This window comes from Odocoileus virginianus, chromosome 21, assembly GCF_023699985.2.
Source record: "Odocoileus virginianus isolate 20LAN1187 ecotype Illinois chromosome 21, Ovbor_1.2, whole genome shotgun sequence".
Classification (NCBI taxonomy): Eukaryota; Metazoa; Chordata; class Mammalia; order Artiodactyla; family Cervidae; genus Odocoileus; species Odocoileus virginianus.
The window spans coordinates 44,250,987-44,265,513 of NC_069694.1; the positions used below are offsets into that span (position 1 = coordinate 44,250,987).

Genomic DNA, 14,527 nt, shown 5'->3' on the forward strand with positions numbered 1-14,527 from the left:
GGTGTGTCTTACACATCATGGTGTTCCCACTGTGGCTTTTTTTTTTTTTTTCATTTATTTTTATTAGTTGGAGGCTAATTACTTTACATACTTGTGGACCCACTGTGGCTGTTAACTCAGTGAAAGAATAGACAGAACGTAGGTGAGCCAAAAAGCGAGCTTTTAGGATTATAAGTTCAAATCCCGTTTTAGTAGAAATTTAGCCAGTATCACTCTTCTGCTTTGCATATTGTGCTTTTCTGTTAAGATTATTTAATCGGTGATTTTAGTTACTTAAAACTCTTAAAAGGACACTGGCTTAAAGTCAGAGACCCAGTCTCTCCATGTGTTAGCTTTGTGGTCTTAGTTTCTTCCTCTGTAAAACATAAATGGCAATGAATGAGATAAAATGGAAGGCCTCTAATATTCAAAGGTTAAGTGATTCTGACTCTTAACAAGGATGTGGTAGCACTGTTTATTAGTAACAGATTATAAACTATGGTGACCATAGGTTGTATAGGAAATACATCATTTTACAGAAATACATTTGGCACAATAATTATAAAAATTATAAGCAAGTAGAGAAAGCCATACGTTTACATGCTGTAATATTATTTCTTTAAGAGAAGCTGTATTTAATTTACTAAGAATACATTCACAAGATTTTTGAACAAGAACATCTTGTTCTGGCATGTACTAAAATGTGACTTATTTTCCAGAGAAATTAAAGCAAGTTTTGTCTGTATCTAGAGTGTAATATTGTGAGCACAGTTATTGGCTCACAGAGACTCAGCTTGAATCCCTGGAGTAAAGATTTTTATATTGGAATGATTTTGTAGGTCACAGAGAATTTAATGACTAACTTTTTATATGTACTATTGAGTATATATATGAGAGAAGTAATTGAAAAAAGTAGACTTTAAAAATAGTAGCATTCTATAAATAGTAGGATATCTCTATAAAGCATATAAAATCTAGTGTCCTTCCAGTCAGTGAAATTTAACTCCTTCCTCATCACTATAATGTAAATGTACATGTCTTAATTTAGCTTAAATCTTGTGAGGTTTCTCAGTGTATTCAAGTATTGAACAGTGTACTGAGTACCTTAAGAAGCCATGTAGTTATGACAAATAGAATCTAAATAAAGTGGTTTTGCCATCTTAGGATATACAGGTTTCCTCTCTTTATTCACAATAACTTTGAGAGGTTTTTGCAATTGACAAAAGTCAAAGAAGTTGATGGAAAAATGAGTTTTTAATTCCATGTTTATTAAACATTTGTAAATCATCTAAATATTCATCACAAATAGTGACAGGCACTTAATTGCCATTTCTAAAAGTCCAAGTTATATTTTAGGGAAGACATGGAATATACCAGTACTTAAAATTGTTCATGCAATGTGGCATTTATATGGCTAACAATGTGCATTACATCTCTTCTGCTCAATTCTTCCTTCAGAGAAATGTTTTATTAATAAATACTAAGACCAGGTATTTTTCTAAAATAATAAGAAATGTTCAAATAGTGGCTTTGTGACTCTTTCACATGATTTAAGCACCCATGGTAACTTTGTATTACTAGAGTTTAAAAAATCATTTCTAAACTTTATTATGTATATAGTTAAAGGCATCTGTATTTAAAAATAAATACTAAATAAAGCATACATACACCTGTTTATTTGTTTCATAAAGAAAAACAGTCACAAAAATTTCCCCTTCATTCTTAGTAAAAATTCCTATTTCAGAGAATTGTCTGCTATACAATAACATTTAATTTTAAAGACATAAAGAAAGAATAGAATTACATTAGCATTCCTTGCCTTAAATGCAGTGATGTCACCAACAGTTCTATCTTTTTAAACTTTTTGAAGACTTATACACATCTGAGATTTTATTTCCCTTAGATCCAATAAAATAATGCCTGCCTTCAAAATTACAATTACTTGATTTTAAATAATATACTTTAAAAATGTATATATTATATAGTTTTTTAAAAAAGCCTAAATAGCATATGACATGTAGGTTGTATGTTTAAAATAGCAATAACATTGCTTTATAGTAATGCATATTTGCCACAATAGTGGGGGACTGCAGAAGGTGGCTTCACTATAAGTCTTGCTCAGTTACTAACTGCAGCTATGATTTCAGTGGTATGGTTTCTTCTAAGGTCAGACAGGAAGCATCAATCTTAGGACTACACAGGTAGACAGAACTCCTATACATCTAGTCACTTATTTCAGCCAGAAAAGCAGATATGTGTTATTTACATAATTCTTCATTTGAGGGAGGAGTATTTAGGTCACAGCTAATTTAAATTATATAAAAATTCCCCACTAGTTGCTGGTATATTCATGGTTGCCACAAGTTACAAGTTTGGATTTCCTTTTGCTTTACCCTAAGCAAACGAATTTACTCATGTTTCACTATTGAATACAAAGGACCCTGTAAAAGACAAAAAGTTGCTGTACATCCAATCTTTTGGTACCCAACTCAAACAAAAAATTTATGCAGACACAACTTATAAATATAACCTGATAAACCTTGTTTAAGAATTTTAGAAACAGTATCATAAAATATAAATTTTTCTGTCATGTATTGTCTTCTCATGAATTTCTGTAGTTGTACATGTCCTGTATATGTTAAAAGTCAAGAGCTCTCTGAAAAATGGCATTCTTTATTCTTCATTTTTTTGTATTCCTCAGTAATATATGTAACAATATGTATTATTGAGATGAAATCTTTGAGAGTAATTTTAACTTTAAAATTGTAAAATTTAATATATTAACACATTTTATATGGACAATGAAAACCTACCTTAGTTTGGTTTTTAAAAGAAACCACTGAGTCAAATTTAATCTTTTTTTCTATTCCAAAGAAACATCTTTAGTTCAATAAAATATCTTGGGACAAAATATGCCTGAAATCTTAGAGAACAGTTCTGAGCTATTCCTAAATGAAAGTTCAGTGTCCCAGGACATTGTGTTACAGCAAATGCTGTGCTCAATGCCTGCCTTGTCTAAGTACAAATCAGCAACTAAAAATATTTACATCTTGGCTCAGACCATGGAACACACATTCCTCATTCATAATCTACATGATTGAGTGATCCAAAAATATTTTCTCATTAAAGTATCATTAGTGATCATGTAGGATGGGTTTTAAAGAATTTCACTTTCAACAATGTTTAAGCAAAAAATAAAAATAATAAACAGGTACTTCCTATTCTCTAAGCTAATCATGGAAGTTCCAATAGCCTTTGATTTTGAAAAACTTCTCAATACTTAAATATGGACCTAAGAGGAAAATGGTCCTCATCAGTGTTGATTATTTTTATCATTATCTTCTTTGCTGATAGTAAATATATACCATGTAGTGTTTAGTGGTATGGACCTCATAACTAGATCTAGGTTTGAATTTCAGCCCTACCACTTACTAGCAATGTAACTTGGGCTAAATAAATTAATTCATCTATTTAGGCCATAGTTTCCTCATAATGTTTTGCATATCAAATAATTTATGACATATAAAGCATTTATAATGTCTGGCCTTTGATATGCATTCAGTAAATGTTAGATATTACCATTATGTTATTCAGGGTTTTTTTTAATTCAAAACTTCCATTAAAGGGAATCCACATCAGGCTTCTAGTTGACTGTTAATAAAGTAATCTATTTCTGTTCTTATGTCTTTTTAGTACACTTCCTGGTTCATGCATATATATGTATAATCCGTACCACATGGTACATATATATGTGTGTAAACCTTGTAAATGTTATGGTATATATGTGTGTGTGGGTATATACATGCATGCATGTTCAAAAGAGAAAAATATAAAAACAAAAACATTTAAGGCAAAATATACAGAAAAATAAAATACAGTAAATTGAAAAATACAGCCTTTCATGATGATAAAGAATACATTTACTCTTTCAGAAGATCATTTTTAAGGAGTTGATAGTTGGAGCTTTGGCTGTTTGTTTTGCCGTTCTGTTTGTTTAGTGTTTCCTTCAACATGCATTCCTTATAGTACATTTTGAAATAATCTTGTTTGGAAGCATAGTCTTCCTTAAAATCTGAAATGGTGTCAGTTCTTGAATTAATAGTTTGGAGGTTTCTTGATTTCTAGGCCAACATTTTGTAATGGCAGTTTTATGAGGTAGTCAGTCAACAGCTTGCCAGAAAATGAAAGTCAAAGGCTTATTTTCTTAAGCATAAGTCATCTTCCCAAGGTAGTTAGCTGGAACATAGCCTTTCTGTCCTTCAGCTTCAGCTAACCACCACTCTTTATTACCACTTAAGTCACAAAATCTAAGTATATGAACTCTTTGGTATTCCTGAAGGCTAAGTTCATGGTCACTCCGTGCTTGAAAGGCATGAACTGCATAGAAAATCTAGACAAAGAAGCAAATGATATTATTAGAAGCAGAACCTAAAAATTTAGACAAACATAATAAAACCAAGATTTAGAATTTTCCTAAAGTTACATTTCCCCAACTCCTTTGTTGGATTTGTTTTGCCGAAGTATGGTCCAAGATGAAAACAGTGAAATTGCCATTCTTACTGTTCTGTTGGAAGGAGTCTAAATTATTCATTCTTGAAGGCAATTTGGCACTTTTTATTAAATCTTTTTAATGTTAACTTTTTTTGATTCAGTAATAGCTCAGAGTCTCTTCTACAGAAATAGAAACACTGGAAGAGATTATTGCATAATAATGTTAATGTAATACCCACTTATAAGGTGAAAAGTGGGAGGGAGGTGGAATAACATTAAAGGTTCAGTAAACAATAGTTAAATTCTAGATGTGTACACTAAGGAAATTTGTAGTCATAAAAATACTGTTTTCTGAGACAACACAGGAAAATGCTTATGATAAAATACTCAGTCAAAAAGAAACCAGATGTACAATATAAGTCTATTACTGTTAGATGGTTTTCTTTGAATAGTGTAATTATTAGAAGTAGAACCTAAAATTGTAGACAAACATAATAAAGATTTCCAAGATTTAGAAGTATTACTAAAGTTTTCTTATTTGTTTTTTCATTTTATACTTTTATAATGACAGTGTATTAAATTTATAATTTTAAATTGAGTGACCAGAATTTTTCTTTAACCGTAAAAGAAAACTTCATAATTATTACATGCATAAGAAGCCTCTAAGTAAGTGTTTAGTCCCTCTTCCACTAAGGCTGTTAATAAAAATGTTTAGTTATATTATAAAATTAAACAGCTAATAATATTTATTCATTCATTTATTTAATTAAAATTTACTATGTATTAGTTGCCAGATATTATATTGTCAGAGCACTGATAACCCCACTAGGGAAAAAAATGCTGAAAAAATGGGGGTACATGCAAAAACAACAAAGCAAAACAAACACCATGCAAATGCAGGCGATAGATATACAGACATATATATATAAGCTAATTTGTGAGCTGGGTTTTGGAAGAAGTAACCTTTTATAGGTCACAAAGTTAATAAAGAGGGTAGATATTCCCTATTCAAAGGTACAGAGATGAATACACGGAAACAGTACATGGGAAAGGCAAGCAGATTAGCTTTCTCAAAATTGAGGGATAGGATAAAAAGGAAATAAGATAAATTCATTGAGCAGGAAACTGGATTGTTGAGCGGGGACTACAGTTAATCCTGGGGCAATACCCAACTGACTGGATCCACTTACACACATTTTTTTAGTAAATATATTGCAAAAAAAATGGGGAGATTTGTGACTATTTGAAAAATCTCATAGATGAACCACATAGTTAAGAAATATTGAAAAAATAAAAAATAAAATGTCAGAATACATAAAATACTAAATTACTAAAGCATAAGATGAGTGATATTTAACTAAATAATGTTAGTTTTCTTACTCTTTGAAACTTTGTTTTCAAAGAATTATATTACCATCAGTATGCCTGTCATAGCTGAAGAGACTGCATATTAGCCTATCATCACAGGTAAGTGATTTTTTTTTAAGTGTGACATTTCTAATTTGTATTGGTGGGCCAAAAAATGTGTTTGGGTTTGTTTGGGTTTTTCCCTGAACAAACTTTTTGGTCCACCTAATACTATGACTATGACTGTAATACTGTATGCCAAAAAAATTTTATGATTTAGTCATTAGTGAATAGTTTAGGCTACTGTGAAGCAATCATACTGATTATACTAGGCTACCATAAAACAATCCGAGTGCTGCTTTGTTTTCAATGCATGAATCGTTATACCTGTAAATAAATGATTTTTTTATATAATTTTTTCATTTCTAATGTCTAACATTAGTAATGCAAATAAAATTACATTTGCTTTGTATCATATAATGTTGATGTATTAAGAAATGATTCATTTTGTAAACAAACAGAGTATCAGTAAATACAGTAAAGTATTTTAAATGTATTATTTTCCTTATGATTTTCTTAATATTTTTTCTAGCTTTATTGTATGTATATATATAATACATAATAAATATATGTTAATCAAGTGTTTATATCATCATTAAGGCTTCTAGTCAAAGTAGATTATTAGGAGTTAGGTTTGGGGTGAATCAAAATTTTTTGTGGATTTTCAGCTGCTCAGGGGTCAGCTCCCTCACCCCAGAATTGTTCAAGGGTCACTGGTACAGATACAGCATAAGCTGTTCTTTAGAACGTGAACTATTTAGCTTTTGGTGGTATTCTGATACCACTGACATGTATCATTTCAACAGCTCTAGCTCTAGCTCCACCTCAGGGAGGGGAAAGACGTTTTAACTTTCTCCATTGGCCACATCAATGATATATAGTAGCAATTCAAATATATGTTGGTTTGTTTTGAAAGTAAGGCTGAAAGGCTTGGATATCATACAAGAACACATGCGATCATCTTGAGTCATACAAGATACATACAAGACAGATTGGTGGGGATGTATCACTTTGCAATTTAAAGTAGAGAAAACCAAAAGGGAGATGCCATAAATTCTTGAGCAATGAAATGGTAACATTCAGTTCAGTTCAGTTCAGTCACTGGGTTGTGTCCAGCTCTTTGTGACCCCGTGGACTGCAGCACACCAGGCTTCACTATCCATTACTAACTCCCGGAGCCTACTCAAACTCATGTCCATCGCGTCAGTGATGCCATCCAACCATCTCATCCTCTGTCATCCCCTTCTCCTGCCTTCAATCTTTCCCAGCATCAGGGTCTTTTCCAATGAGTCGGTTCTTCCCATTAGGTGGCCAAAGTATTGGAGTTTCAACTTCAGCATCAGTCCTTCCAATGAATATTTAGGACTGATTTCCTTTAGAATTGACTGGTTGGATCTCCTTGCAGTCCAAGGGACTCTCAAGAGTCTTCTCCAACACCACAGTTCAAAAGCATCAATTCTTCAGCACTCAGCTTTCTTTATAGTCCAACTCTCACATCCATACATGATTACTGGAAAAACCATAGCTTTGACTAGATGGACGTTTGTTGGCAAAGTAATGTCTCTGCTTTTTAATATGCTGTCTTGGTTGATCATAGCTTTTCTTCCAAGGAGCAAGCGTCTTAATTTCATGGCTGCAGTCACCATCTGCAGTGATTTTGGAGACCCCCAAAATAGTCTCAATGTTTACATTGTTTCCCCATCTATTTGCCATGAAGTGATGGGCCCAGATGCCATGATCTTAGTTTTCTGAATGTTGAGGTTGAAGCCAACTTTTTCACTTTCCTCTTTCACTTTCATCAAAAGGCTCTTTAGTTCTTTGCTTTCTGCCATAAGGGTGGTGTCATCTGCATATCTGAGGTTATTGATATTTCTCCTGGCAATCTTGATTCCAGTTTATGCTTCATCCAGCCCAGCATTTCACATGATGTACTCTGCATATCAGTTAAATAAACAGGGTGACAATATACAGTCTTGATGTACTCCTTTCCTGATTTGGAACCAGCCTGTTCGCTGCATGTCCAGTTCTGTTGCTTCTTGACCTGCATACAGATTTCTCAGGAGGCAGGTAAAGTGGTCTGGTAGTCCCATCTCAGATGAGAGATGGTAGCAATAATGACCACCTTTTATAGCTCTCACAACAGTTTACATGTCAAATGTGCTGTATCCTTCACAACCCTGTGAGATGAAACTTGGAGAAGTAACATGCTCTTAATCATAAAGCTAGTTGGTACTACTTGGACTGTATCTTCCAACTCCAAATTGTATGCTTCATTCATTTCTCATAGCACTTTAGGAACCAAACTCTTTTCTAGCAAGGGTGTGCAGAGTGTATTCTTGCAGAAATGGACTGGAATCTCTAATGTACTGCTGCTGCTGTTTTTGTTGTTTAGAAACTGAAGGCATTGATAATATCCATAAGAACAGAGTGGAAGATTTGGTTTGCAAAAGCCTTCAGGAATATGATGTATCATAATACAGCTTCTGAAATAATCTTTAAGAGCCCACATTAGTAGTTGCTAGCCATCTTTTGCAATTTTTATACATATTATGGGGCTTCCTAGGTTGTGCTAGTGGCTAAGAAACTGCCTCCCAATGTAGGTAGACATGAGAGAAATGAGTTTGATCCCTGGGTTGGGAAGATCCCCTGGAGGAGGGCATGGTAACTCACTCCAGTATCTTTGCCTGGAGAATGCCATGGACAGAGGAGTCTGGCAGGCTGTAGTCCATACAGCTGCACAGAGTCGGACACAACTGAAGCAACCTGGCATGCACGCATGCGTACATAATAGACATACTTAATCAGTGCAGCTATACACTTTTTATCAAGTCAGATTACCTACTAATATATAATTCCTAAATATTTGTGGTGGTCATTCAATTTGGCACATATACTCTCAAGGGGAATATAAAATCTACCTAGCAAAGCTTATATTTTAAACATTCAATATAAACACTCATAAAATTTTAAATTTAAATTACAAAATTATACACTTTTAATACTTTAGATGATCATAGTCAAAAATTACCTTAGGATGAGAATTTTTCAGTTTTTAGATATGTTTGTGTCTCCATTTAACATAAGATAAATATTCAAAATGGAAGTAAATCTGCTTTTAAAGAGACAGTAGTTGATAACATTAGACTACAAGTTAGAAATTTTCAGTTTGTTATGGATTTAAGAGTTATAGGTTTTCTCCCTTTTTAAAAAATGTTTTCATTGTTCTAAGCCATATCCTTCAACTTTCAATGTTACTATGTTTTGGTCCAGACACATTTATTAGTTTTGGAAATTTAAGCCATAATCATCTGATCCTTTCCTTGGCATTCAGTAAAATATATTTCATTAATTACTTCTTTGCAATATGTAAAGCTCTGGTTCATTTTATGTACAATATTCTGTGACTACAATCCAGTTCTCCACATTTCCTTTTTTTAATAACACCCTGTATTATTGTATTATTGACTCATACCCAATTTATTACTTACTGTTTACAACCACCGGCTCTTTCCTTGCGGTGCCACTGCCAGTTCAGCATTTCCTTATTCTATAATTGTGCATTTAATTATTCCTCCCTTAGTAAGCCACATTACCTATCTTCCCTGGATCTCATTTTACTGATTTCACCCCTGTTCTCTAATTAGCAGCAACTAAAATCATAATATATTTTAATTTTCCTTCCAAAACTAAAAATCTGCAAAACCAGCATTTACAGTATTACAGGAAGCCAAGATAGTGATATTGTGTGAAAAATGCTCTCTCACCCACAAAAGCAAGCCTTCATGTTCTTTAGTTAACAATTATGAATTGTTTTCAAGCAAGTAATTTTTGTAAAAGAAAAAACAGTGTTAAAGGTAAGCACAAAAAAGTTGACCCAGGTTCTGTGACTGCCTTGTTTTCCTTTCATCCTTTCTTCCTTGTCCTTTTCCTTCTACCTACCTACCTAAAGTGGTATTAGGCATGTAATTACAGTGCACATAATTTTTGCAACCTGCTTTTTCACTTCAAGATATATCTTAAAATCTTCACATATCAATAAATAGCTCTCTAAAACATCATTTTAATGACTAGTTAGATATATTATGTTACAGCCTTCTAACTTTTGAAGCACTTTTTAAATGATTACATACATGCTAGACATATAGCATTATTATCATAACCAGTTGAAAAACGTAAAGAGGGGGGAATCAGTTAGTGAATCTAGAATTAGTACAAAACAACCAACTTTTCAGAAGTCAAAAATTATGTTCTCAGTATTATTCACATGGAAAAAGAAAAGAGCACTGATTCTCAGACATTACTTCCCTCTAAAACTGGATTTTAGCCATTATTAAACTTGGTCTTTGAGAAGTACCAAAGATTGTGCCAGCAAGAAAATGGAAGCCTTGGTCTTACTGGAACAAGGAACTAAATTCTGCCATCACCACAAGCTTGGAAGAGAACCTTGAATTTCGAAAAGGAGCACAGCCAAGCAAACGTCTAGACTTGCAGCACTGAGATTCCAAGCAAAGCACCCAGCTAAGCTGTGGTCTGGACTTCTGACCAAGAAAATGATGAGATAATAAATGTATGTTGTTTTAAGCTACTTAGTTTGTGATAATTTGTTATGCAGCATAGAAAACTAATACAGACCATGCCATTATTATTTAATGGAAGAAATCTGAAATTTGAGTTGGGTTATTTCAAGTCAAAGGAAGAGTACAGGGGATCCTATGTGTTCACAGACCCAAGCTGCCTTTTCTAATTCAGTTGTACCAGTGATAATACTTGCATTTATGTCCATGATACCATAGTCTATTTTGAATTGGTTTGAAACTCAAAAGGAAAATGAGAACAAACAGCACTTTGGAAAGATATCATTAATATACTTTGTTTTGAGTGAAAGAAAATTCTTATTTTCCCCCTCAGTAATGGTAACTTCTAATGCCCTAATTCCCATGATACATATTGATAGGATAACTCAAAGCAATTAATTACTCTGCACTAGCAGCAGCTAGTAGGCTCTAGATGCAGTTTTAAACTACAAAATCCATGCTGAGCCTAAGTGTGGCACTTAATCTAAAAGTTCCTGTAAAGCCAAGTAAAAACTAGAACTCAACATCAAACCAGCTTTAGGGTGTCTTCACAAATTTCATCCTCCAATGTCTGTCCTTCCAGGGTATTGAGATAAGGCAAAGTCAGCCGGGACACTTAATCAAGTATATGGATTTCACTGATAAAAAATCATTAATCAGTTGGTATTAGCTGCAGTCCATGGGGGCGCGAAGAGTCAAGACATGACTGAGCGACTTCACTTTCACTTTTCATTTTTATGCATTGGAGAAGGAAATGGCAACCCACTCCAGTGTTCTTGCCTGGAGAATCCCAGGGATGGGGTCGCACAGAGTCGGACACGACTGAAGTGACTTAGCAGTGGCAGTAGTATTATAACATATTGTCTTACAAAAACTCTGAATAAGCTAAGAGAATGAATAAGTGAAAAACAGGGTTTTGAAACTTCAAGACAGGAAAGTGGTAAAAACACACAGGAATCAGCCATGGCTGGGAGAAAATACTTGCAAATTTCATATCTGATAAAGAACTATATCCAGAATATATAAAGAATTCTTAAAACTGGATAATAAGAACAGAAGTGAACCCAATTTTTTAAATGGGCAAATACCCAAAAAGACATTTCATCAAAAAAGAAAAAAACCACACACAAACCAGGAATAGCCAATAAGAACATGAAAGATATTCAACAGCATTAGTCATTAAGGAAATGTAAATCAAAACTACAATGAGATACCACTTCCATTAAGATGGCTGTGACAAAAAAAAAAGGCAATAAGGCAAGAATATGAAACAACTGCAATTCACAATCCTTATAAATTGTTGGATACATAAAATGGGGCAATCACTCTGAAAAACAGCTTGGCAGTTTTCTAAAACTTTAATGGTACCAATAAGCAATTCTACTGAGGAAAAATGAAATTCACACAAAGACTTGCACAAAAATGTTCATAGCAGCATTATTCATAATAGAAGTTATCCCACATGTCCATCATTCGGTGAATGGATAAACAAAATAGGCTATATTCGAAGAATAAAATACTATTAGGCAATAAAAAGCAACAAACTATATATCCATACTACAACATGGGTGAATCTCAAAAAACATTATGCTAAGTGAAAGAAGCTGTCTGTAAAACACCATATACTGTGTGATTTCATTAATACAAAAAATACAAAGAAGGCAAATCTATGGAGGAAAAAAGTAGGTTAAAGATTTCTTGGGGCTAAAAGTGGGAAAGAGGAAGGGCTACAAATGAGTGCAAAGAATCTTTTAGGGTGAAGGAAACATTATAAAGTTGGATTCAGGTAACTGTTAGTATACTAAAAGTCAGTGAATTGTATACTTAAATTGTATAAATTTTATGGTATGTAAGTAAGAACTCAATAAAACCATTTTTAAAGTTTCAGACATGAATTGGACAGCATTCAGTGTATTGTTGATGAAAGAAATTGGATAGATAAAATATTTTTGAAGAGCAGTATGGAACTGTCTATCAAGACTTTAAATATATATCTCCTTTGACGCTCCAGTATTTTTAGGAACTTGCCTTACAGATATACATATTCAAGTGTACAAAAATAGATGAATAAGGATCTTGCCTGAAATATTGTTTGAAACTTTTAAAAACCTCAAAATAATCTGAATGTCTATTATTATGGTAATACTTACATAAACTGGGATATATCTGAATAATGAAGTACTATGCAGAATTTGTTAAGGAAGAAGGTAGATATTTAAGTATGGTTGTGTCTGAGATATATTGTTAAGTGAAAAAATTATGTACAACATATATGTTCCCACAAGTATAAATCTACTCATATAAATACAATATTTGAAAAGATATACCTGCATATTATCTCTGCAAAGTAGGACTGAGGAGAGAATAAAGACCTTTACTTTTAATTTACATGTATCTTTCTACTATTTTAACTTTTCACAAATAACATGTATTAACCTTATTTTTTAAAGAAGTTAATTAATAGAAAAGCCACTAAAGAAAAAAAGCAAGTTTATAAAAAGGAACCAGTTAATTGGTCACTACTGGGGATTAACAAATATATTGAAACTTTCTGAGGTAGCAAAAGGAACCCTATATAGAAGTTAACTTACCATTTTGGGAAAGGATTATGCCAATAGCCTTTGCACTGGTTAAATGGGGGAATGGTAGCTTTTAAAAGTTTCAGTATATAGTATATGTCATTATGTGGTGGTGTTATGCTAGAGATTAAAAACAACTGATTCATAGGTAGCTCACTTACACATTATCTCTAATCCTTGCATCAACTTGGCTAAGTAGGAATTACTGTCTTCTTTTCCTCGTTTGAGGAAACAGGCTCAGAGAATTAAATCCCTTGAAAAAGGTACATAAAGCAGAAGCCTGACACTTCCAGAGTCTCACAGTAAGAGAGAACAGATTTCATGGTTTGCACAGCCAAGCATCTTCACATCAAGGTTCAAACTCTTACCTGTTCATCTGCCTCTTGAAAACTGTCAACGTCAGTACCATTTGTTTCAGACTTCCCACATGTTCCACTAAGAGATGAGCTGCTACCACTTACGCTACCTTCTGGGGTGCCTGTGACACCGTCCCTGACTGGCCGTGAAGACACAAAGAGGCTGATGTTATCAAAATCATCATCGCAGAACCTGTTCTCAGCATCCACCTTCTGCACTCTTGCTGGATTGTAGGGTTTTAGGAAGGAGGAATACACATATCCTTTTATAACTGGGTAGGAAATGAAAAGAAGAAACAAGGTTATTTATATACTCTTTCCAAACATTTGCACTTGGAGAAGCACACAGAGGACCTTGGGAAGATCTCAAGTAGTAGAGAGGTGGAAGTTATTTGCATCTTATGCAAAAAACTCACTTCCTGTGTCAACGAGCCACCTGCTGGTACTCCCCAGCGGATCCTTCTGTTCTATTACAGCCACCAACTCCCCTTCCAGAAGATTGATGTCATGTTCTTGGGTAGCATTGCACTTGCGCTTAGCTTGGTAGAGGTCCTCTGTGCTGTATGTGGATAGAAGTTTGGAGCGGTGAGTGTCCGTCTGGCGTGGCACTTCTGGCTGGAAAGTTAGGAGAGATTTTTATTCAGACAGATGTATAATAAAATCCTCTCAAATAAATACTAGTAAGTATTTCTTCTCTGGAGATTTTTTTAAATGTTGAAGCCCTACATTAATTTGGGATTATTTCAATGTTGAGGCATGATCAGACTATTATTGTGAAAGTATTTAGCTGAGTTATGCAGTGAAAACTTCTCTAGTTAGCACAGGAGGGCAGTGTTGTAGAGAAGAAAGAAACTTTGGCTGAGAATAAAAAGGCAGAGGTTCTAATCCTACTGATTGTTGAACATTTTTTAATTTGTTGTCATGCTGTAGGCACTTATGTATTAAGCACTTGATAAATAATATCTAATTAATTAAATTATATATGGGCATGTATTTTTCTGGGAAATAATATCAGTAAATTAGGTAGGAGTCAAGAGTCTTGGCCCCTGTCCCAGCTCTACTACTAAGTGACATTGAGAAAGCCACTTCATCTCTGCAGAATAGGATTCCTTATCTAGAAAAATGTAAGGTTTAAACTGTA

At 33.6% G+C, this 14,527-nt stretch overlaps 1 protein-coding gene across 1 annotated transcript in view; it reads right to left on the reverse strand.

Annotated features, from left to right (window-relative positions):
• Window positions 1-1,226: 1,226 nt before the first annotated feature.
• The window catches only part of ARHGEF38 (Rho guanine nucleotide exchange factor 38), a 140,844-nt gene continuing 127,543 nt past the window's right edge, over window positions 1,227-14,527 (reverse strand). Inside the window, exons 12-14 of the mRNA XM_020901215.2 lie at window positions 13,803-14,001; window positions 13,399-13,658; window positions 1,227-4,369 (exon numbers count right to left, since the gene is read on the reverse strand). Of these exons, the coding sequence (XP_020756874.2) occupies window positions 4,184-4,369; window positions 13,399-13,658; window positions 13,803-14,001 (645 nt within the window). The 3' untranslated portion in view covers window positions 1,227-4,183. The remainder of the gene's footprint in view (window positions 4,370-13,398; window positions 13,659-13,802; window positions 14,002-14,527) is intronic.